The sequence below is a fragment of the Aphanomyces invadans genome (assembly GCF_000520115.1).
Source record: "Aphanomyces invadans strain NJM9701 unplaced genomic scaffold supercont1.1, whole genome shotgun sequence".
Lineage (NCBI taxonomy): Eukaryota > Oomycota > Saprolegniomycetes > Saprolegniales > Verrucalvaceae > Aphanomyces > Aphanomyces invadans.
Window position 1 is genome coordinate 1,549,662 of NW_008580146.1, and position 18,922 is coordinate 1,568,583.

At 53.2% G+C, this 18,922-nt stretch overlaps 8 protein-coding genes across 9 annotated transcripts; 3 read left to right on the forward strand and 5 right to left on the reverse strand.

Annotated features, from left to right (window-relative positions):
* Position 1: 1 nt before the first annotated feature.
* On the reverse strand, positions 2-11,274 carry H310_00464 (hypothetical protein). The gene is made up of 4 exons (XM_008863267.1): positions 5,113-11,274; positions 4,655-5,053; positions 3,458-4,593; positions 2-3,405 (listed from the first exon to the last, which is right to left on the reverse strand). Exons 1-4 carry the CDS (start codon positions 11,221-11,223, stop codon positions 1,137-1,139), a joined length of 9,915 nt encoding a protein of 3,304 aa, XP_008861489.1. The 5' UTR covers positions 11,224-11,274; the 3' UTR covers positions 2-1,136.
* On the forward strand, positions 43-1,089 carry H310_00465 (hypothetical protein; the record flags this gene model as incomplete). The annotated part of the gene is made up of 1 exon (XM_008863268.1): positions 43-1,089. One exon carries the CDS (start codon positions 43-45, stop codon positions 1,087-1,089), a length of 1,047 nt encoding a protein of 348 aa, XP_008861490.1.
* Positions 11,275-11,471: 197 nt separating the features above from the next.
* On the reverse strand, positions 11,472-12,346 carry H310_00466 (hypothetical protein; the record flags this gene model as incomplete). The annotated part of the gene is made up of 4 exons (XM_008863269.1): positions 11,472-11,728; positions 11,778-11,976; positions 12,032-12,082; positions 12,146-12,346. The coding sequence occupies 4 exons, from the start codon at positions 12,344-12,346 to the stop codon at positions 11,472-11,474; spliced, it is 708 nt and encodes a 235-aa protein (XP_008861491.1).
* Positions 12,347-12,690: 344 nt separating this feature from the next.
* Positions 12,691-13,748, forward strand: H310_00467 (hypothetical protein). The gene is made up of 7 exons (XM_008863270.1): positions 12,691-12,958; positions 13,021-13,144; positions 13,190-13,238; positions 13,293-13,324; positions 13,374-13,461; positions 13,505-13,542; positions 13,600-13,748. The coding sequence occupies exons 1-7, from the start codon at positions 12,729-12,731 to the stop codon at positions 13,684-13,686; spliced, it is 648 nt and encodes a 215-aa protein (XP_008861492.1). The 5' UTR covers positions 12,691-12,728; the 3' UTR covers positions 13,687-13,748.
* H310_00468 (hypothetical protein) lies at positions 13,653-14,981 on the reverse strand (the record flags this gene model as incomplete). Its single annotated transcript, XM_008863271.1, has 6 exons — positions 13,653-13,862; positions 13,930-14,203; positions 14,255-14,374; positions 14,416-14,516; positions 14,562-14,750; positions 14,802-14,981. The coding sequence occupies 6 exons, from the start codon at positions 14,979-14,981 to the stop codon at positions 13,716-13,718; spliced, it is 1,011 nt and encodes a 336-aa protein (XP_008861493.1). The 3' UTR covers positions 13,653-13,715.
* Positions 14,982-15,038: 57 nt separating this feature from the next.
* H310_00469 (U6 snRNA-associated Sm-like protein LSm5) lies at positions 15,039-15,688 on the forward strand. The gene is made up of 5 exons (XM_008863272.1): positions 15,039-15,112; positions 15,166-15,261; positions 15,318-15,345; positions 15,413-15,485; positions 15,540-15,688. The coding sequence occupies exons 1-5, from the start codon at positions 15,082-15,084 to the stop codon at positions 15,576-15,578; spliced, it is 267 nt and encodes an 88-aa protein (XP_008861494.1). The 5' UTR covers positions 15,039-15,081; the 3' UTR covers positions 15,579-15,688.
* An 81-nt stretch (positions 15,689-15,769) lies between these two features.
* On the reverse strand, positions 15,770-16,222 carry H310_00470 (hypothetical protein). Its single transcript, XM_008863273.1, has one exon. It carries the CDS (start codon positions 16,198-16,200, stop codon positions 15,826-15,828), a length of 375 nt encoding a protein of 124 aa, XP_008861495.1. The 5' UTR covers positions 16,201-16,222; the 3' UTR covers positions 15,770-15,825.
* A 229-nt stretch (positions 16,223-16,451) lies between these two features.
* On the reverse strand, positions 16,452-17,914 carry H310_00471 (the record flags this gene model as incomplete). 2 transcript variants are annotated; one of them, XM_008863275.1, is made up of 4 exons in its annotated part: positions 16,452-16,687; positions 16,729-16,994; positions 17,052-17,380; positions 17,467-17,914. In XM_008863275.1, 4 exons carry the CDS (start codon positions 17,912-17,914, stop codon positions 16,531-16,533), a joined length of 1,200 nt encoding a protein of 399 aa, XP_008861497.1. In that variant the 3' UTR covers positions 16,452-16,530. The 2 variants fall into 2 exon arrangements, with proteins under 2 accessions (XP_008861497.1, XP_008861496.1); XM_008863274.1 differs by having other exon boundaries at positions 17,425-17,914.
* Positions 17,915-18,922: the final 1,008 nt, after the last annotated feature.

The window sequence follows — 18,922 nt, forward strand, 5'->3', positions numbered from 1 at the left end:
ATGGCACGAGATCCCCATTCATTCGATCGCCAAACACTGCCGATGTCGCAGATTCTTCGGTACACAGACACCAACAACGATCAAGAAAACAATAACGATGGAGCGGTCCTCGTCGATGCGACGGAGCCCTTGACCGAACCGGCGGATACTGATTACCTGCCTGAAGTCCTATCCAAAAAACAAGATGGACTCGCCGCCGCCTTGCGAGAAATTGACGAACAGCGGCGTTTGCTGGAAGCTGCAGCCTCGAATGGATCGCTGCTGGCGGAAAAGTATTTTGCGCTCGAAGTCGAACACGAAGCGTTGAGTGCCAAGTACAATGACGCGCGCCAGTGCATCGAAGAGCTCGAGTCGCAGCAAAAGTTGAACCTCCATCGCGCCACGTCCGTGCAAAAGTGCATTGATTTGGAACAGCAGCTCAACACACACCTGCGCGAACAGGAAGCGCAGGACGAGACTCTCTCTCGACAGGACGCCGAGATTCAGTACTGGCGGTCGAAAGCGTTGGCTGCGGCCAAGGACAACGCGATTCTCCGCGACATGGTCGCTGCCTTTGAACGAGAAAAAGCGGACGCTCTTCAAAGCTGCCACCACCTTGCTCAAGCGAACCGAAAAGTGCAATGTGAACGAAGCGAGCTCATGCTCCAAGTCAAGGAGCTAGCTGGTCGACTGAATGACCAAGCCGAACGAGAACAACGACTAGTGCTATCCCACGACATTAAACAACAAAAGATACAACGCCTGGAAGCAACGGTTGAAGCCCTCGAGGACGCTGTGCAAACAGCCAAAGCCAGCCTCGACGCAAGCGAGCGCGCTGCCAAGATGCACGAAGACACCGCGAAAGAACTCCAAGGCGTCATTCACGGCCTGAAGCGTTCCCTGAGCGCATTACAGCAAGAGTATCAATTGGTCGTGGACAATCACACGATGGAAACTGTGTACACTCTACACAGCGACGAACTTTCAACGGACGACGGGAGCGATTCGTCGTGTGGATGGGGCTACTTTCTGTTGGCACTGGTGTCGATCAAGGACGCCATCACGGATCTCTCGTACAAACTGACGAGTGGGTTCCAACCGTTGCGCTAGCGTCTTTCCGCCTCAACGCGAGGACACAAGCACCGGCATAAATAAAATTACATAATGCAACACCACTCGGACGACGATGTCGGGGCTTCCACCGGGGCAGCCTTCAGCGAATTCGCCTTGCTGAACAGCGCGTTCACAAGGCGCCGTCGACGCCACCAGTTTTGGAGCAACACGGCGGCTTTCAAGTCCACTCGAGCCTGTTCATCCATGGGGAGCGACCCTGGGCCGTACTCGATCAATAACCCAACGCTGGTAAAGGTCCGAGGTACTCGTACAATGGTCTTGGTCATGTGCTGCTCCTCTGCTGCATCGAATGCGTCCACTTCCGTCATGACGGCTCGTTGAAAGTTCACCATCTCTTCTTGGAACTTGTGTTTCTTCTCGAGGTTGAAGATCATGGGAGTGATAATGGACGACACGGCACCGGTGGCTCCCGCGACGGCCTCGTAGCTGGCACTGATCGTGTTCATGGCCAACGACCGAACGCCCAAGTACGCTCCGCTCAAGAGCTCGACTGGCGACCCCGACGCCAACCCTCGAGCCGGCAATCGCACGACTTCGAGCACTCCGTGGCCAAGTCGATAAATGATTCGAAACGGGTTCACAAACAATGTGACTGTGTACAAGCCTTGGAGCACGACGAGGAGGGCTTGTTGCATGTAATGGCGATACAGCTTGTCAATGATGACGGTCTGGCTGTCGTATATATGGGTAAACAGGAGCTTGCTGAAGTACAAGCGAAGGTCCTTGACGTTTGACACGGGCAAGTACGTGGCCAACCGACGACCCGACGGCCCAAGCGTTGCAATGTGCTTGCCGCCATTCAATTCGAGCGAGAACAAGATGCGGATCGACTCGATGTCGAGTTGCTCAATGTACAATCCATCCGTGATGGGCTTTGCGTCAATGTCTGAAAACACAACGCGTTTGTCCAGAACCGAATCAAACGTTTCCGACGATCCGAGGCTTTCGAGGCCCTGGAACACGCTGATCAAATTCACGACAAACTTTTCGTCCGTCGTAATTTCGAGCTCTTGCAAAATCAGTTCCACGAGCTCGACGTGGAATGACCCGGCGCTGCACGTGTCGTTGTACAGCATACGAAGTTGCACCACCGGCAGCATTGCAATGTCGAATTGCTCAAACAACTTCTTGTGTTTGTGGCTCAGGCACTGTCGCCATCGGTCACGTAGCCGCACGCTCACGCCTTCCTTTCGCTTGTACCCACGAGGGCCGAACACCACTTTGCGATCCATTTGGTTGTCCATCTGGGTGTTGCCGACTGACAACGAGACTTCGCTCGTGCCTTTGTGGTTCTCGTACAGCACCTTCACGCGCTGCAGGATGAAATATGCCACGTCCAGTCGATTTGTGTTGTGAACAAACGACACCGCCAGGCTCGACAGGTACATGCTCACGACAAGGCCATTGCGGTATCGGCTTTGATCTTTGTCGTTGTCTTTGCTAAACATCGAGCACTTGATCGCGAGCTGCACTGACCCGACGGGTGTCCCATGCTGTATCAACGGCCACCACGATCCGTCCAAGTCGCCCAGTTTCCGATCGGTTGTGCGGAGTTGTTTCCACATTTTCTTGGGTATTTTGATGTCGACGAGGCCGACCATCTCCTTGTGCTTGGGGGGTGGGGCGAGAGCAGATGGCCCTGTCGGTGTGGTGTGAGGCTCATCAATCCAGCTAATCGACGATGGGGAATCCCATTCTCTGGCCAAGGTCGCCCTCAACTCGTCCAAATCACGGGGACCGTCGTCCAGTTGATGAAACGATGCGATGCGTGGGGACACATGGTCTGGCGTGATGGGCAACGGTGGGTGGTCGTCAATGTCGAGATGTAGCGAGTTCGAGATCTCTTGCTCGAAGAGCGCGACAAACAATTGCCGCGGTCGGGTGAAGCACGGAAACAACATGTCGTACTCAAAGCGGTACATCCCATGACCCTTCATCGTTGTGCTCGGTGTGATCTGTCGCGGGGAATCGGAGCAATCTGTGTGAACTGATACGATCGCTTCCGTTGACGTCGTTGTGTGTTGTTCCACATCCCGGCGGACAGCCACCACTTTGACTTCGAGTTTGTACTTACCTCGACGAAAGTCGTTCATGACGGCATCTCGAAACACAAGCGTTCGAGACGACACTTCGAGCGTGACATCGGCGGCCACATGAGCGCCAAGTCGCTTGAGTTCCCACACGACTGCTTCCTCCGAATCAAGACTGTCAAAATCGCACACTTTCGTCTTGGTTGGAGTCGTCCACTTCCCCATCGCGGATTGCTCCATGAAGATGCAGCACGACACTTTCCTATCAAAGCACAAAATGAGTTGCCTGGTTGTTTCGACGGCAACTGGCGAACCGAGGTGAGTCGGGACTCTCCCACGCGAACGGCATCCTGCCATTCGGTGGAATGACCAAGCTTTCCTGTTGGTTCACTTGAAAGAGTTTGATGGCAAAGTTCGTGTCGTTCCGGATACTAAGCATGGGCGGATCATCACGGGAGAGCTTAATCAAGATTGTCGCGCCGACAGTGTGCACTTTGACTCGAATTCGAGGGACCGCGTCTTCGTATTCATCAACGCGGGCTCCAGGCAACCACAGCGTGAACTCGTCTTCGTTTTCCACGGAAAACAGCCCGCTCCATCGATCCGAGTTGAGATAATTTCGATCCGATCCACCACCTGCTTTCAAGCACACAGTTTTGCCAGACAAAGTCAAGTCCCCAGGGTAGTCGAACGGGGTTTCGATCGTGTCGGCGGCGATTTCGACATTTCGACCACGGCCATGGGCTTCGCTGGCCATGATAAACTTGAGTCTCGTGTAGTTGACGACAACGTAACGCGACGAGATGATGACTTGCGCTGTGCGATGGAACTGACCCAAGGGACGCTGAATGGCCACGCCTACTTCATGCTTTTCCCGATGAATGCCCTTGAGAGTCAGCGACTTCTGCACACCCACAACTCCCGCATGGATTCGCTCGGACCACCTTCCTGGCTCATGGTTCATCACAGTGTTGAGCTCCAGGGCCAAGCCGGCGCAATCCATCAATCGAGGATTCGGTTGGTCTTTCATCGTCGGACACGTGACCATCATGTTCGTGTTGTCCGCACACCGCGCGAGCAAATCATTAACGTGCGAGTAGTTGTAAATCCACACAGAACAGTAGATGACCGTGCGTGGGCTCCCATTGTCCGCGACGGTGTAATCCAGTCGGGCGGTGAACAAGTGCACAATGTTGTGAATGAGGTCATTGAACACAGGGCTCTCGCGCACAAATTCGAGCGTGTCAGCGCTGCGGCGCTGCTCCGGCTCATCTGCGCGAGAAATCGTTTGGTTGGATATTGTCGTGCCTTCTTGGGAAATGCATTTGGCCAAACTGATCGGTGACGACCACGACGACGCTTCGTCAGGGGCGCACAAGTACAAGTACGCTTGCTTGTGAAAATGCAATAATTCAACTTCGTCCCCTGGCGCGAGTGTTCCTTCAGCCACCTGTTACGACCCCACACATTACAAGTTGCGAGTACCAGGTGGAGAGATACATGGAATATACCACGACTTTTGTGTCAAAGCGAGACGGAACTTCGAGCTTGTACTTCAACCGAATCGGGAGCGCGTTTTCAAACACAAAACCAGCATGAAGTTGAATTTGGTACTTGGCGTCGTGGCTGATGATGTCGGCCGTCGACGATTCCGTGTCAAACTGTTCTTCGCGGTACACGTTGCGAACGTGGCTCAATACTTCCATAAACAAGCAATACCCGCAGTCGTCGTCGTGGAGAGGGGCTAGATACAGAATGTGACACCCTACTTGTTCCTGTAGCGTCGCGAGCTCGGCGATTTTCGTCCGTTTGGAATTTTGTACTTGCACCATCACACCATACATATTGTCGCTGTACAGCGCGCCCAACGGCAGCGAATACTTTCGGCCGGGGTTCACTGGCACCATTGCCTATTTGTCAAACACACAACACATCATTGAGAATGTGCAGGGCAGTGTCACGGCTGTACCTCTAACTTCGGCACGCAGGGAAACGAAATGGAGCGACCACGAGAGCTTATAGGAAGAGGTAGATCGGTCGTCGCCACAGCATCGCACTCTATCAGGGGAAACGCGCCAACGTTCAGCACCACGCGCGTAGCATTCTTGACCTGCTTTGGCGAACTCAACATTAATACTCGGCGTAGTTCGTCGCGTTGGGCGACTTTCACTTCAGCCAGCACTCCTTCGCCTTTGATGAAGAATTTGCCAGCCCTTTGCAATGGACAGAGCAAACTCCGTGGCTTTCCGTCGACCATGACTTCCAGGGCAAGCGGTGGCACATAGCCATTGCGAATGCTTTCAGGCAATTTAATCTTCATGGTGGAGTCTCCATCGGTCGAGTCGCGGGTATCGACTCCACCAGATCCGAGTCGAAACGGATCCACCATCAGCGATCCACCACTGAGCACAGTTTGGACGGTCGATGGTTTTTGCAGCGGCAGCGTCGGAGTGAAATGGAGTGCAACCAGGACTTCGCCTGTCACCACGCCTCTTGGATCTCTCAACCGATGCCACTGGCAAAACTTGACTCGCTTCGCTTCCACGCCTTCCGTGCCCATGAGGTTGCCAGCCAAGTTGAGTTCGACGGATCCGTGGTCGTGCGTGTTTCCTTTGAGACGTACGTTTAGGCGCAGTTTCGGTGCTACGCCGGCATTCGCGCCGCCATAACTCAAGTGGAACGCATGGTTCAACGACGCCAATTCGTGGCTTCTTTCCTGGGGGTTCCACCACGGTAGCAAAATAACCTCGACCGTTGCGTCGTGGAATCGCGTGTACGCTGGCAAACTCCATCCGTCGCGTATTTCGACCGTGAGGACACCTGGGTTGGTCGTGTTCAAATTCGCCAAGCGAATGGCCACCCCCAAGTTGTTGATCACGCTGACGCATTCGGAAGTTTCGCTCGACGGCAGCATACGCTCCGAGTTCTTGAGTGAGGTGGATTTGTGGTGTTTGCTCACCGACACAACGAGGCGAACAAGGGCTTCGGTGAAATTGATGTTGAGACGATGGCGAGCTTTGAAATCCATCGTTAGCGGCTTGGGGGTGTCGATCGTTCCGTCTCCGACCGGTTTGGTGACATGGATGGCGACTTCCCATGGCTCAACGACAGGTTCCCAGTCCGCGAGGGCAGTGTTGTAGTACCGCGCAGAGAACGTGACCGACGCGTCCACTTCAAAGTCGGCGCGAAACTCAGTCGACGTTTGAGCGCTGCATTGTATTTCGTTCACGGAAAACTTCATCACGGGGATATACGTGTCGAGCGCCACCAACGACAAGCTGCGCTTGACCACTTCAAACACGACCGTTCGGCACCCAATATATATCGTGTCCTTGGTCCCGGACCAAAACGTGTAGTTGTACTTGTTGAGCAGCGCCAGGTATGTTTGATACGTCAGCAACGGTTGAATGTACGACAACGTTTGAAAGAATTCCGAGTTGCGACCAGTTTGACTGCGATGTCCACGCAAACTGCGCTGGGACCGTATCGACACCCCTGATTCATTGCGGACATGGCGGGGACGCATCGACTCAACCGGGGCAGTGATTGCGACTGGCGATGTGAGTGGAGACGGCGCAGCCATTGAAATGTTGTCATACGAGTAGTCGTCGAGGGGTTCGTCGTCGTCGTCAAACAGTTGAAGGGCTTCAAACAACTGGTACAACACGCGCATTCGTCCATCCGCTTCGAGTTTGACTTGATCGATTCGAATCGACGTCATCCGGTCCAGGGATTGCACCGCGAGCTCGTACTCCATGTCGGCACCGTCGATTTGAGCCAGCCGGAGCTGGTTTTCCGACGTCATGACATGCAGCGATGTCGACCCCAACGCGAGATGCAATCGTTCGCGATCAGTCGACGAGCCATACGACAATTCGTTGCCTTCCATGAGAAACTTAGCCACGCAGTGCTTTTCTTCAATGTACGCTTCAAACATGCCGACGCGAATATCCAGTGTGATTTCCTGGCATCGCAAAAACGGTTCAACCGACGAAGGTGCAGGGGGTTGACTCGCGTCTTCCCACATCGGCGCCAATTCGTGTAGGGCATCCGTCAAGACTTGTTGGAATGAATTCGGCAAGATGCAGCCGCTAAATTGAAGTCCTAAGCACAGTCCAGGCTTGAGAATCTCTCCAAACAATTTGTCTCCCATCTGCGGTCCACAAAACTGCATTGTCATCGTCATTTGGCCCTTGTCTTGCAGCTGCTCCGAGTTGATCGCGACGGCTTTGAGCTTGCCTCGTTCAAACTCCAAGAACGTGTCCCCAATGTACACAAGGCAATAGGGCTTGGCCGACCGCCGATCTCGAACTTCCAATCTACCCATTCGAAGTTCGGCCAGTATCGCGCCCGCTTGCTCAATGCTGAGGCCAGTACTAGGAGCTGGATCGTGGAAAAAGATTGTGCCAGACACGTGGTTTGTGTACAAACTGATCCACTTGTGTAAATTGGAGTACATCGTGCGCACGTTGTGGTTGGGTTTTGCCGTGTTGCTGAAGCGCACTCCCAAATGGGCACGCCACCATGCCGGCCACGACACCATTTTAGTCGGGGCTGGTCGCCGAAGGTGTTGAATCGACCGATCTTGCCGGCAATCCATTCTTTTCTCCCACAGAATATGCCGCCAGTCTGCGACTTCATCAAACGAAAACGAGGCCAAGAGAAAGGACCGCGACGACGGTTTTGTCGTGGGGTCCAACGACTTGCCCACGACCGTCACTTCAATGCAGTACGACAGCTGACCGTCAGACTCGCCCGCAGGCCCCAAGTGGCTCAAGTCCATAGCAGGTCGTACGCGAGGGGGGGAGTGCAATTTGTCGTTTATTTGTTGACAGGGCTCTGCCCAGTTGACCACTTCCACAATGTTTCCGACGTGGACGACCGAAGTGATGTTCTCGACGAATTCTTCGTCGATGAATACGCGACCAGTGTTGTCTTCGTAAAACCGCAACTGACCGGATTCGTCCAAGTATACATAATGTTCGTGCCAACGTCGGAAGGCAAGGGTGCAGTCCTGCCGGAAGAGCCAGCCGCGGTACGCTCCACGAACGTCCATCGTGCATTTCCGCATCCCGATCGGTGAATCTGGAAGTGGCGTCCGTGTCGTCACGTCAAACTCAGTCGACTTGTATCGATTCAAAACAAAATGCCACATGCTGATGCAGGACGGGTCGGCGCTCGCAACAAGCAGGTCGACAGTGTCCACGAGGGTTGTATTGATCCCGAATGCATTCGTGACAAAATGGGTCGTACGCCACTTGATCGACATGAACGACATGGGCTTGGCAAAGTACGGCGCGATGATGCTGTCGTCTTTGACTCGGATCGCGACGTCAACGCAATTCTCCATTTCGTACGACGCGACGTAGACTGCGCACGATGCGGTTCGAAATACACGCAGCAGGCCGCTTTTCTCGAGGACAAAGAAGAGCGGCACCCATCGTCGACTCCCGAGTCGATAGTCGTGGACGTAAAGGTACCCCTGTCGTTCCGTGGTCGATCGCAACGCGACACTGAACACTGACGCGTGATCGAAAGGGACGTCGGGAGGATATGACGGTCGAGGGGGCGGCAACGCAAACCGACGAATGTTGCGACCTCGCACGTATCGCTGCAAGTGAATGACCGAAGCCACGACACGTTCAAGCATTAGAGTGTCTTTGAGCCAGTCCTGAAGGCCCAGCGAGTTGCCATGCGCTTTGTGCAGGGTAAGTTGGCTGAAAATCGACCGGTTCGCTGGTGGATGGATTGCTCCCGCAACAGATTCCGCCCGCGTGGCTCGCTGTCGGTGGACGACGGCTTTGACATACACACGAAGCGACTGGATCGAAAAGTCATAACGGATGCGAAGGGGAATGTCAGCCAGAGGAATCGTTGAAGACGTCGTTGACGAAGCTCCACCCCGGCTGGAGAAATGAGCTGGCGCTGGAGGAAATGCTCGCTTGCAAAAGTCCGCCAACGCGACTGTAAATGCCAGCACTTTGGTCCGTTCGTAAATGAAGATCAAGTCACCGATATGGACTCCGTATTGTGTCGCGAACTGAGACTTGTCAGGTAGAGACGGATGGTCCGTTTCCAAAAAGTTCATCTCCAACACGGCAATCGGAAGGACGTCCTTGGGGTGCTTGATTTGATCAATGCTAGACGCCAAACAGTGGTTGCGGTACGGGGACGAGACCGACTCTTGCAGATAAAAGTGCCGCGCACACAACCGATACCGATGGAACGAAAACCACCCGGGACCAAATCCACGGATCGACAGATCGACAAACTGAAATATCGCAGCGGCTACCACTTGTTTCAACGGCGTCAGCACCAAACGTACCTCTACATGAGGCACCGCGACGTCTACATGTGAAACCAATTGCGACGGCGTCACTTGAGACGGCTGCACCCCTGGGTGGCGAAACGTCAACACGATGGCCGCAGTGAGGGCTCTGGCGCTGAGTTGTTGGTACAGGTCGTCGACAGTGGTGTAGGAAAAGAGCGACGACACGTCATGGCCGTCCACTTTCACAAGGAGGAGGCCAGGCTTGATGGCAGTGTTCGCCTTTGCCTGTCCAAAGCATTCGTCGACGACGGGGATTCGTGTCGTAGGACACAAGTACATTTTCAAGCCAATGTCTTTTCCCCGTTGAAACTTGACGTTGATTTGCGGCGCGGGAATCCCCAACGCTTCACCCAAGTCGTGCAGTGACGTGCGCGACATGTCAGAATCGATGGCGACATCATCGCCTTCAAACGCAATGTCGTTCCGCATCGCGATCGCCGCGTCGATGGACACGAGCTGTTCGAGCGTCTGCAGCTGCTTCCATGCGTCCGACTTCTTAACAATGTCCCAATTGGACTGTTTTGTGCAGACCTTGTGCAGTGCCGCCCAATGCACCATGTATTGTTCCTTCAGCGTCACCGTGTAGTGCTCGCGTTCGTCAGACCGCACGCGTTGGGCAATGGCTTGGCGCCACTGGTCGTGGAGGGCAACCGACGCTATCACACGCATCGCGAGCACAACTTGCTCGTCATCGAGCATGACAATCAGCCGCGACAGTTCAAACTGGGCGTTGTAGTGCGGAGTGTTTTCGGTTTTCTTGTCCGCCTGAATGTCAATGTTCATGGTCAACTTGAGCGTGACATGGAAAGGAGCCAAGACAAAGCGATGAGTGTGGGCATCGCTGTCCCCGTCCACTTGTTTCCACCACCGCAAATCCACTGTTGGGTCCGCCATTGCCTTGAGCCGAGACAGCGTCGCGTGAAGCACCTTGGGGTGCTTGGAAGAGTGCACGAAGTGCAGCGCGTGTGGGTCCACGTACGCCGACATGTTGGTCGCCTGAATAAGTTTCAGCACGACATGGTCGCCACTCTGCGGGTCAGCTTCATTGTGGGACTTGGCAATCCAATTGCTGCCGGTGGTTTCCGCATACAACGCGCCAATGCTACACCCTATCGCATACTTTCCACTCGCGAGGGATCGCGGCACCTTGGACAAGTCGCGATTCACGTCGGTCCCTTCGAAGCGAATGTGCACGTTCTTGAACTCGATGTGCAAGTTGTCCATCAAACGAGTGACAAGCCGTCCGAAGAACCCATCTGCGCCGTAGTACCCTTGCGACTCTTGCGAGGTGGCGGCTTTCTTCTTCGTGCTGCTCTTTGCGTCTTTGGCTGAAGTTGGAGGAGACGGTTCCTGTGCAACATTTGTCTGATTCATTTGAGGCCCGAGAATTCGTTCCAGAAAGTCCTTTTCGAGCGCAGCCTTCTTTTCGTCCTTGAGTGCCTCGAGTTCCTGTGCTTTCTCGACATCGTCTAAGTTGCGTGGCGACAACACGACGAGGACATCGGTGAGTGTGATCTTAGCAGGTGTTGTGCCGAATGTTTTGAATGGAATGTTCATCGTCAAGGACCCGATGAGACCTGCTTTAAGGCGGAACGGGGCCGAGACAGGAATGATCGTATCCTTCAGGTTGACGTTCTCAAAGCGCACATTTTCGTCGTTCCATATGTTGATGCTCAGGTCAAGCTTGTCACTCTCTATCCAGTCACCTAGAAGGTTGGCGACGATTGCCTTCAGGCGCCCTTCAATCATGATGTGTATGCCGCCGACGCCGATGGAGTTGCCGCCGCGCTTAAGTGTGTAAAGCACAAGAACTTCGAAAATGGACGCTGATTGGTGGATAAATGAGTCATCCTCCCTTCTCATTGGCTAAAATCTTGAGTACAGTTGGGTACTTCGGCAAATGCAGCGGAATGCAGAATCGCGGACATATTCAGCGCCCCTGACCGGCACCCGAGTGTGAAGTCGTCACGCTGCATGAAGAATCGAATTCCTATAGGTTATTCTTTCTTGATGCATGACAGCTTGTGCACTCGCCAGTGCGACTTCTGGCACGCTTGGCTGCAGTAGTATTCCGATTGGCATCGGGAGCATCGGTGCACGCCTTTCGACGAGCAAGATGGCGATGCGCATTGACGCCCTGTAGTTGCGGATACGGGTGTGGAGACGTTCTGGGATTGCCGTTGCGCGACCTTGAGCCATTCCGCGTCTGCGTTGAGTTCGGACAAGTTGAAGTCAAGGCGAACGAAAGCGTCGTCTACCATAGCAATACACGAAATCATGCGTGTGAATACACTCAAGCGTACCGTTATCGAAGATGCGGGCGATGAAGGCGTCGCCACGAACTTCCAACATTTTCCCGCATGCTTGGGCAATCGCCGATGCACGCATGTTCACCGATAGGTTCTTGGCAGTGCCCTTGTCGTCAACGTACAAGTTTACACCGACATGCTTCACGGCAGGTGTGTTTAAGATCAATGGAATCGAATCGACCAAACTTTCCATCTGCATCAGGACATTTCACGTGTGGGCCACATCGCAGACGGGCATGGAAAGATACCTGCAACATCATCGCCATCATTTGATCGTTGACGGTGGCGTCTTTTGGAAGCTAGATTCAAACTTTTTCGTAGAATATCGTGCGCGTGGCGACATCCGAGATGGACCTGCATACCTGCTTGAGGATCTGCTGACGAAATGCATCCTTCTGTTCTTCCGAGCTCGCCGCACCAGTTTTGCTCTTGAAGTGGGCTCGCAAACGTTCCGTCAGGCATGCAATCTGACCATCTACGTCCTGCGGCAAGTCAAGCCGCCATTCTTCCAGCTCGGTGCCCTCTTCCGCGGGGATGTAGACGATCGTGAACTGCTTCGGCATTGTGAGAAGTGTCAACCAACGACCCTTCAACCATGGTAACCGGATTCCGGATATCAACAGTGATGATGGAGGGAATCAAGTAAAACGTATTTTAACCTTGTTTAACCCATGGTGGTGTCATGGCGACCAAAGCCTTGCGGTTGGAAGAGGATGGCGCACGCCAGTTTACATTAGCTTCCTCCGCGCGTGAAGTGCTGCCTACCTCGTTAATAATCCCAGTGTACGCTTACTGGGTCGTAATTGCGGGGCATCATCACCTTGACTTGGGTGAGAAAAGTTGCTTTAAAAGTTGTTTAAACTGCAGAACGATTGTTACGTTTAATCCCCGTCAGATGGAAATGGAGCGATTTTCCCGCTACAAAGTCCATTTGGCTCGCGGGGAATGCCAAGCTGCCTGTCGCCTCCTTGTGCTGCCATCCATACACCGCAGAGCAGAATGCCAGTCCGCAATATATGGCGCCATGCCCTCCAAGGGGAACTGCAGCTGATCATTGGCCCCATGTTCAGCGGCAAAAGCACAGAGCTCATTCGGCGCATGCGACGATACCAGCACGCACAACTCAAGTGCATGGTTGTGAAATCTAAGATCGACGATCGCTACACGAATGAATCGTACGTAGCACGTGTTTCGACTGGTTCAGTTCGATTTGAGGGTGTCCATTGTCATGGTGCAGGCTGGTGAGCACCCACGATCGGCAAATGATGAAGGCAAATCCCCTCAAGCGCCTCGAAGATATGGGGGAGGAATTCATGCAATATGACGTGATCGGGATCGACGAGGGCCAATTCTTTGCCGACGTACGAGCCCATCTTGACGTTTTCAAGTCTTAATCTTCATTCCAGCTGCATTCGTTCTGCGATGTCGCTGCCAACCGAGGCAAGATCGTCATTGGTACCGTCACTTCATGGATTCTACTTTAGCAGTGCTAACAACCATGGTGCGTAGTCGCTGCCTTGGATGGGACATTTGAACGCAAGGTAGGAGCCATCACGATGCACTCGATCGGGCTTATGACGCCGTACATAGCCATTCCAGCATGTCTGTGACTTGATTCCGCGCGCTGAGAGCGTGACAAAGCTCAGTGCAGTGTGTGCCATTTGCGGCAGCGACGCTGGTAGAGACTTTGATTCTGGTCGAGCTGACCATACACGTTGTAGCTTTCACACGTCGTTTGGTGAGCAGCACGGCCGTGGAGGTACACCACCTACTGAACGATCCATCACATCCCTCCTCATGATATCCTGTGTCCTAGTTGGTTGGGGGCAGCGAGGCCTATCAACCCGTGTGTCGCAATTGCTTCACGACTCCGTTGGCCACCAAGGACGACGAGATGAATTAATCCAATGTATGCATTCGGGACGTATACGACTATCCAAACACGGCTCGCAAAGCCACTTGGGCGTCATCCGTGACTTGAGTCATCCATCCGCCGCAGACCAACACGCAGATGCTGTCGATGGCATCCAGGTCGGCCCCAAGGAACTCGCGCAACCGGCCAGTATACAGCGGGGCAAGCTACACACGACATGTGATTCCAATGGTCGACGCTGAACGTGAGAGATCGACGAAACAAGCTTCTTACAGCAGTGCCGCAGGCTGGTTCGACCACATACTTGTGGTCGTTGGCAAATCGGACGCACGCGTCCAGCGCTTCGGCGTCGCTGACGCTGCATGCATGCACACGCATTTCGTTGGCATAGGCGTACGCAGTGTCGGAGACGGCCATGGCCCCGAGCGACTTTGCGATTGTGTCAATTTTGGTCAATGCGACCTTTTTCTTGGCTTGCATCGATCGCTCGAGTTTGTTGGCGCCAGTTGTTTCCATCGCGAGGACGTGAGTTGAGTCCCATCCGTGGCTGCAAGAATAATCAAAGTGAGGACCGAACCAAGCTGGACCTGCCTCTTACTTCTTCAATCCTTGGCAAACGCCGGCAAAGTACCCGCCGCCACCGACAGCCACCACGACCAAGTCAGGTTGCGTGGGTAGCTGGGCCTTGAGCTCGGTGACGACGCTGGCATGCCCTTCCCTAGCACGTTGTGAGGAAATGTACTGATCACATTTTCATACACGATGTCGGCGTGGTCGAATGGATGAATGTACGCCGCGGAGGACGTTTCGTTGGCCTTGTCGAGGAACTGCATCGCCGCTTCATGGGCTTCGGCCCATACCTGGCCATTATATCTTCAAATCGCGGAGGAAGTGGAAGAGCGTACTTTGCCATGGACATTGACGTGAAGACCTTCCAACGCCAAGCGCTCCCGCATGTATGCTGGCGTGCTTTCCGGGACAAACACCGTGCCTGGAACCCCCAACTTTTGTGCACTGCAAGCAACAGCTAGCCCAGCATTACCACCCGAGCTGGCGACCAGTTGCTCTGCTCCCTTTTGAACGGCGCGTTCGCACTATGAACAGGGGCAAATCAAAATCACCGAAAAGTTAGGGAATCTGCGTACTGCAAGACCAACGCCGCGTAGTTTGAAGCTGCCAGAGGGCTGGGTGTTGTCAAGCTTGAGGTAAACACGCTTCTTGAGCAGATGGCTGAGCACGCGACTCTCGATCACAGGGGTAACGATGTGCATTGCGGTCGTCGATGCCATGATGTACACGCACGCACTCTTTCGTTCAAGTGTCATCTCGACTGTTGCCTATGTTGTTATTGGATAATATTATTTACTTTCTAGAGATTTCATTGGACGGTGAGGGAGCTTGAATCACCGATCAACACAACCCACCATGGCAACACAGCGCCGTCTCCTCCCGCTAGGTAAGCGGAACAGTTTGTCCGAGTGCGCAGCGACGTCATGTATGTGCAAGTAGAATTGATCGACAAGTGTATCGGATCTCGCATCTGGATCATCATGAAAGGCGACAAAGAATTCGTGGGAACGCTGAGAGGGTTCGACGACTACGTCAGTACGTTCACCGTCCCCCCTGTTGCTCCCAGATCGTGACCTTGACGTACTGTCTAGACATGGTCCTTGACGATGTTATCGAATAGTACGTTTAGAATCACATCGAATCCACCTTGTGCCCATCCCTGACCGTTCACTTCCTCACCACACAGCGAAATCACGCCGGAAGGCAAGCGCAAGGTCAAGGTTGACCAAGTTCTCTTGAACGGAAACAACGTGTGTCTGGTACGACCAAACAGTAGAGCTCGAACGCATAGTTGAATCATTGTTTTTATGTAGCTAGTGCCTGGTGGAAACCCCGAAGAAGAAAATGCCTAAGTTTGATATGCTCCACGCAACGTCGCGGTGGACGCTCATGCTACGTGAGTTGTCCGAAGCACGTTTCCAAGTTCTAACTGAGCGTCAATGCAGCAGCAAGTTTGATTCTACTTGTTCTTCATGAAACACTTTGTCCATGACGTGACGCAACCCATTTCTCGACACGCCATGCCGAAGCGATCACGAGAACATGGACAAGTAGCATGGTTTCCATTGTCGTTTACATTTTTTTTGTTCCTATACAGATCTATTTCTTGGACTTGGAGTTGTTCTTTTCCTTGATAGCTTTTCGATACGACAGCTTGATCAGTCGTCGCTTGTCTTCCATCGTTTCGAGGTTGTCGTAGCCTTTGCGTTCAAGTTCACCCAACGTTGGCTTCGGGTCCAACAGCGTGAACAACCATTCAGGGTACTCCTCGCGGGGTTTCAGTTCAGGGTGCGTGCCGTCCTTGAGGATGTTGACAGGAGCGTATTTCGTAACATCCACAACTTCATCCACGACCTTGGGCGCGGCGCCCTTCTTATCCTTGGCCTTGGCAGGGGCCTTGGCAGGAGCTGCGAACCCGCGCGTCAATCGCACAGCGGGCTGGCGTTGCGTGAGAGCTCGGACGCAGCGCAGCATGTCGCGTTCCTGTCAACCAAAATCAACTGAATGGCCAGCGGCAGGTTTGGCGACGATTGGTGCACCGTTATCCGGACATCCCTTCGTCAAAGTGAAATATCCGGATGATGGCCATGTGCAGCGGTGATGCGGCAGCCCGTCACTCGGCGGACGGAAGCGTAAATAGGCCACTCTTGAAGCCCACACGTAGGAGGTTTTGTAGTATGGTGCACGCGGCAGATGTGTGTAGCTCTGAAAATCTAGCATCTCACTTGGGAAATCACTTCGTGTATATACGCATGCGTTCAGGAGCATTGTATAATCAGGCAAATTCAAGGCCGAGAGGCGTCCCTACAGCTCGTCATGGCCTTCTTCGTTGAGCTTGGCTTCAATGGTGTCCCAGGAGCTTATAGACCCTCCAACAACGTTTGTGAAATGGGCTCGAATCGCTTGACGCCTGGCTGAGCTATGTCCGTGCTTCTTTAGAATGTCCAGCAAGAATGCATCCCTACGACAGAGATGTGAAAAACTCCCTTCGCAATGTTGTACCGTCGATTCTTTCGTGCAGGCCATGCGGCCAAGTTTTTGAGACTTGCAATTTTCTCCCAAGCGTCGGCAACTCGGGCGTCGCCTTTCAGCGCGACCGGAGAGTTGTGACGCAGAAGTTCCCGGGCCGTCTTGACGGACACCATAGCTGAGGGAATTGTAATGTTGTACGCGTCCCACGCATCGGTCACAAACGGGCGAGTGAGCGGACCGCCACCCGTTTGAACAAACAAGACAGATGCAGCTCCAGCAAGTTGCGCGTTCGAGACCTGCCAGTCCCACAAACACACGTGACTTCACAACTCGATAAGAGATGTATGGAGTACCTTTGTCAGGAAAGAGCAACTGCTATCGTCGACAAAGACCACGACAACACGATCAGTGACGTCTCGATCAAGTGTATGGCATGCATGCGATGGCATGGCCTCCACCACGGGGAGCAAGTGCGTGAGAAAAGGACTTCCAAACGTAGATGCCAAGAATTCCCACTCCGCGTCACTCTTTTCGCTGGAGTGAACATACCCCCCTCGAACAACAGATGACAAATGTGCAAGGTGCGACGGCTCGTGTGGGCCGCACACAGACTGCGGGCATGTCATGGGAATGAGTCGCCCAAACACATCTTCGCGATTCACGGCCACGCGAATTTGATCCCCTTCAGTCGACAGTGAATACACGTTTGGAAAATGCAGACTGTACCTCCACTCTTTCTCACCATGACAGTGGGAATCTCGATCTCGCCTTTGTCCACATGTGCCACTGGTCGAACAACTTCTTCCGAGTCGCTGACGATTAAGAGACCCGCGGCGCCAGCAGCTTGGACGTTTCTCGACTTGACTTCGAACGAGCACACGCCGCGATCCAACACGACAAACGACGTGTTGGTGATTAATGCAATGTCCGATGCGTTGAACGCGAAACATCCGAGCTTGTCCGACGGTGTCACAAACTTGCACTCGTCTCCCGTTATGGTTCCTCCGTACGAGTCTCGAAAGTACTGAATCGGCGCGATCCCATGGCGCAAGTAAATTCGTCCCCAAAAGGGACTGTCATTGCTCGATGTAGCCGGCGTGGCTGTCACCACGCTGCCTAATAGGAGCGCTCCAAGCACCGTCGGCGATCGCATTTTCGCGAGGACGTTTCCTTTCAAAATGGCGTTGAGCGGGGAGGATGTCGATTTTCGAATCATCGTGGCCCTTCGATAAAGATCCGTGTTGTTGGCAATTCCGCATCGGTTGTGCTTCGTACTACTAGTAGTAATATGTAATATACTAAAAAATGCGAGCTTGTCATTTCTTGGGAAACTCCCTTGAGTGAACTGGCAAAATCAAAGAATTCGCCTCATGTGTACGTGAGCGTACGCCACAACAAGCAGTTGCCCATGCAAGTAGTCTCGTACTTGGGATAAAGCGACGCCGAGTAATTGTTACACAACATGGTACCGCAGTTGGAGCATGCAGGCGCTAGCGGACTCTTCGTAAACAGCCAAATGTGCAATACGAACACTCCAGGTCTGGTACCCCAATCGTCCCATGGGATATGGAACGGCTTCACGGTCGATCCAATTCAAGACGACTTGTTTCGCAAAATTGTCTACTTCCGGCAGCGCAGTAATCAAACCGATTTGTTGCTGTTGTGCGAGACGCCACAGGGACATTTGCCCTCCAGACTTGGGTACGAGGTTGCGTAGTCCAGATTTTGTACACTGGACAGCAATGTATCAAAGCTGCAACGCCGTATTGCGTGTAGTGAGTTGAATGCAAGCGCATTGACCGGTTCAAAAGCGCATGCAAGTAAAATTGGGGTACGTTCGACCAACGCATTGAACAGTCCAGATTGAAAGCTAAGGTCCTTAAATAATTTTCTAGTACCTCTGTCCGGATTTTGCTGCAACATTCACCATTTTTTGAAATTGAAGACGAAAATGCTCGATATATTACAATCACGGGTATGTACATAAAGAGGGCGTAAAGGAGAAGACCAATCAAACGTTTTCGTGGCAAAATTCATCCAATCAAAACAGAAGCACCCAAGTACAAGAGCAATGCTTTATTCCATATAACATGGACGACAAACCCATCCGTACGGTATCCGGATAGTGTTATCCGTATGATTTGTTGACTTGCTTGTGTCGGACTGCACAATGCGCGCCAAGAAGGAGCTCTCGAACGATGATCGACAAGCCATACTTCAGCAA

Coding starts and splice junctions, on each gene's coding strand:
- H310_00467 (XM_008863270.1), top strand. CDS start 12,729: ATGCCAAGCTGCCTGTCGCCTCCTTGTGCTGCCATCCATACACCGCAG. Junction 13,145..13,189: donor AGGGCCAATTCTTTGCCGAC/GTACGAGCCCAT, acceptor TCTTCATTCCAG/CTGCATTCGTTCTGCGATGT. Junction 13,239..13,292: donor CCGAGGCAAGATCGTCATTG/GTACCGTCACTT, acceptor CATGGTGCGTAG/TCGCTGCCTTGGATGGGACA.
- H310_00469 (XM_008863272.1), top strand. CDS start 15,082: ATGGCAACACAGCGCCGTCTCCTCCCGCTAG. Junction 15,113..15,165: donor GCGCCGTCTCCTCCCGCTAG/GTAAGCGGAACA, acceptor ATGTGCAAGTAG/AATTGATCGACAAGTGTATC. Junction 15,262..15,317: donor AGGGTTCGACGACTACGTCA/GTACGTTCACCG, acceptor CGTACTGTCTAG/ACATGGTCCTTGACGATGTT.
- H310_00470 (XM_008863273.1), bottom strand. CDS start 16,200: ATGCTGCGCTGCGTCCGAGCTCTCACGCAACGCCAGCCCGCTGTGCGA.
- H310_00464 (XM_008863267.1), bottom strand. CDS start 11,223: ATGATTGAAGGGCGCCTGAAGGCAATCGTCGCCAACCTTCTAGGTGAC. Junction 4,594..4,654: donor GCTTTGACACAAAAGTCGTG/GTATATTCCATG, acceptor GGGTCGTAACAG/GTGGCTGAAGGAACACTCGC. Junction 3,406..3,457: donor GAGAGTCCCGACTCACCTCG/GTTCGCCAGTTG, acceptor GTGCTTTGATAG/GAAAGTGTCGTGCTGCATCT.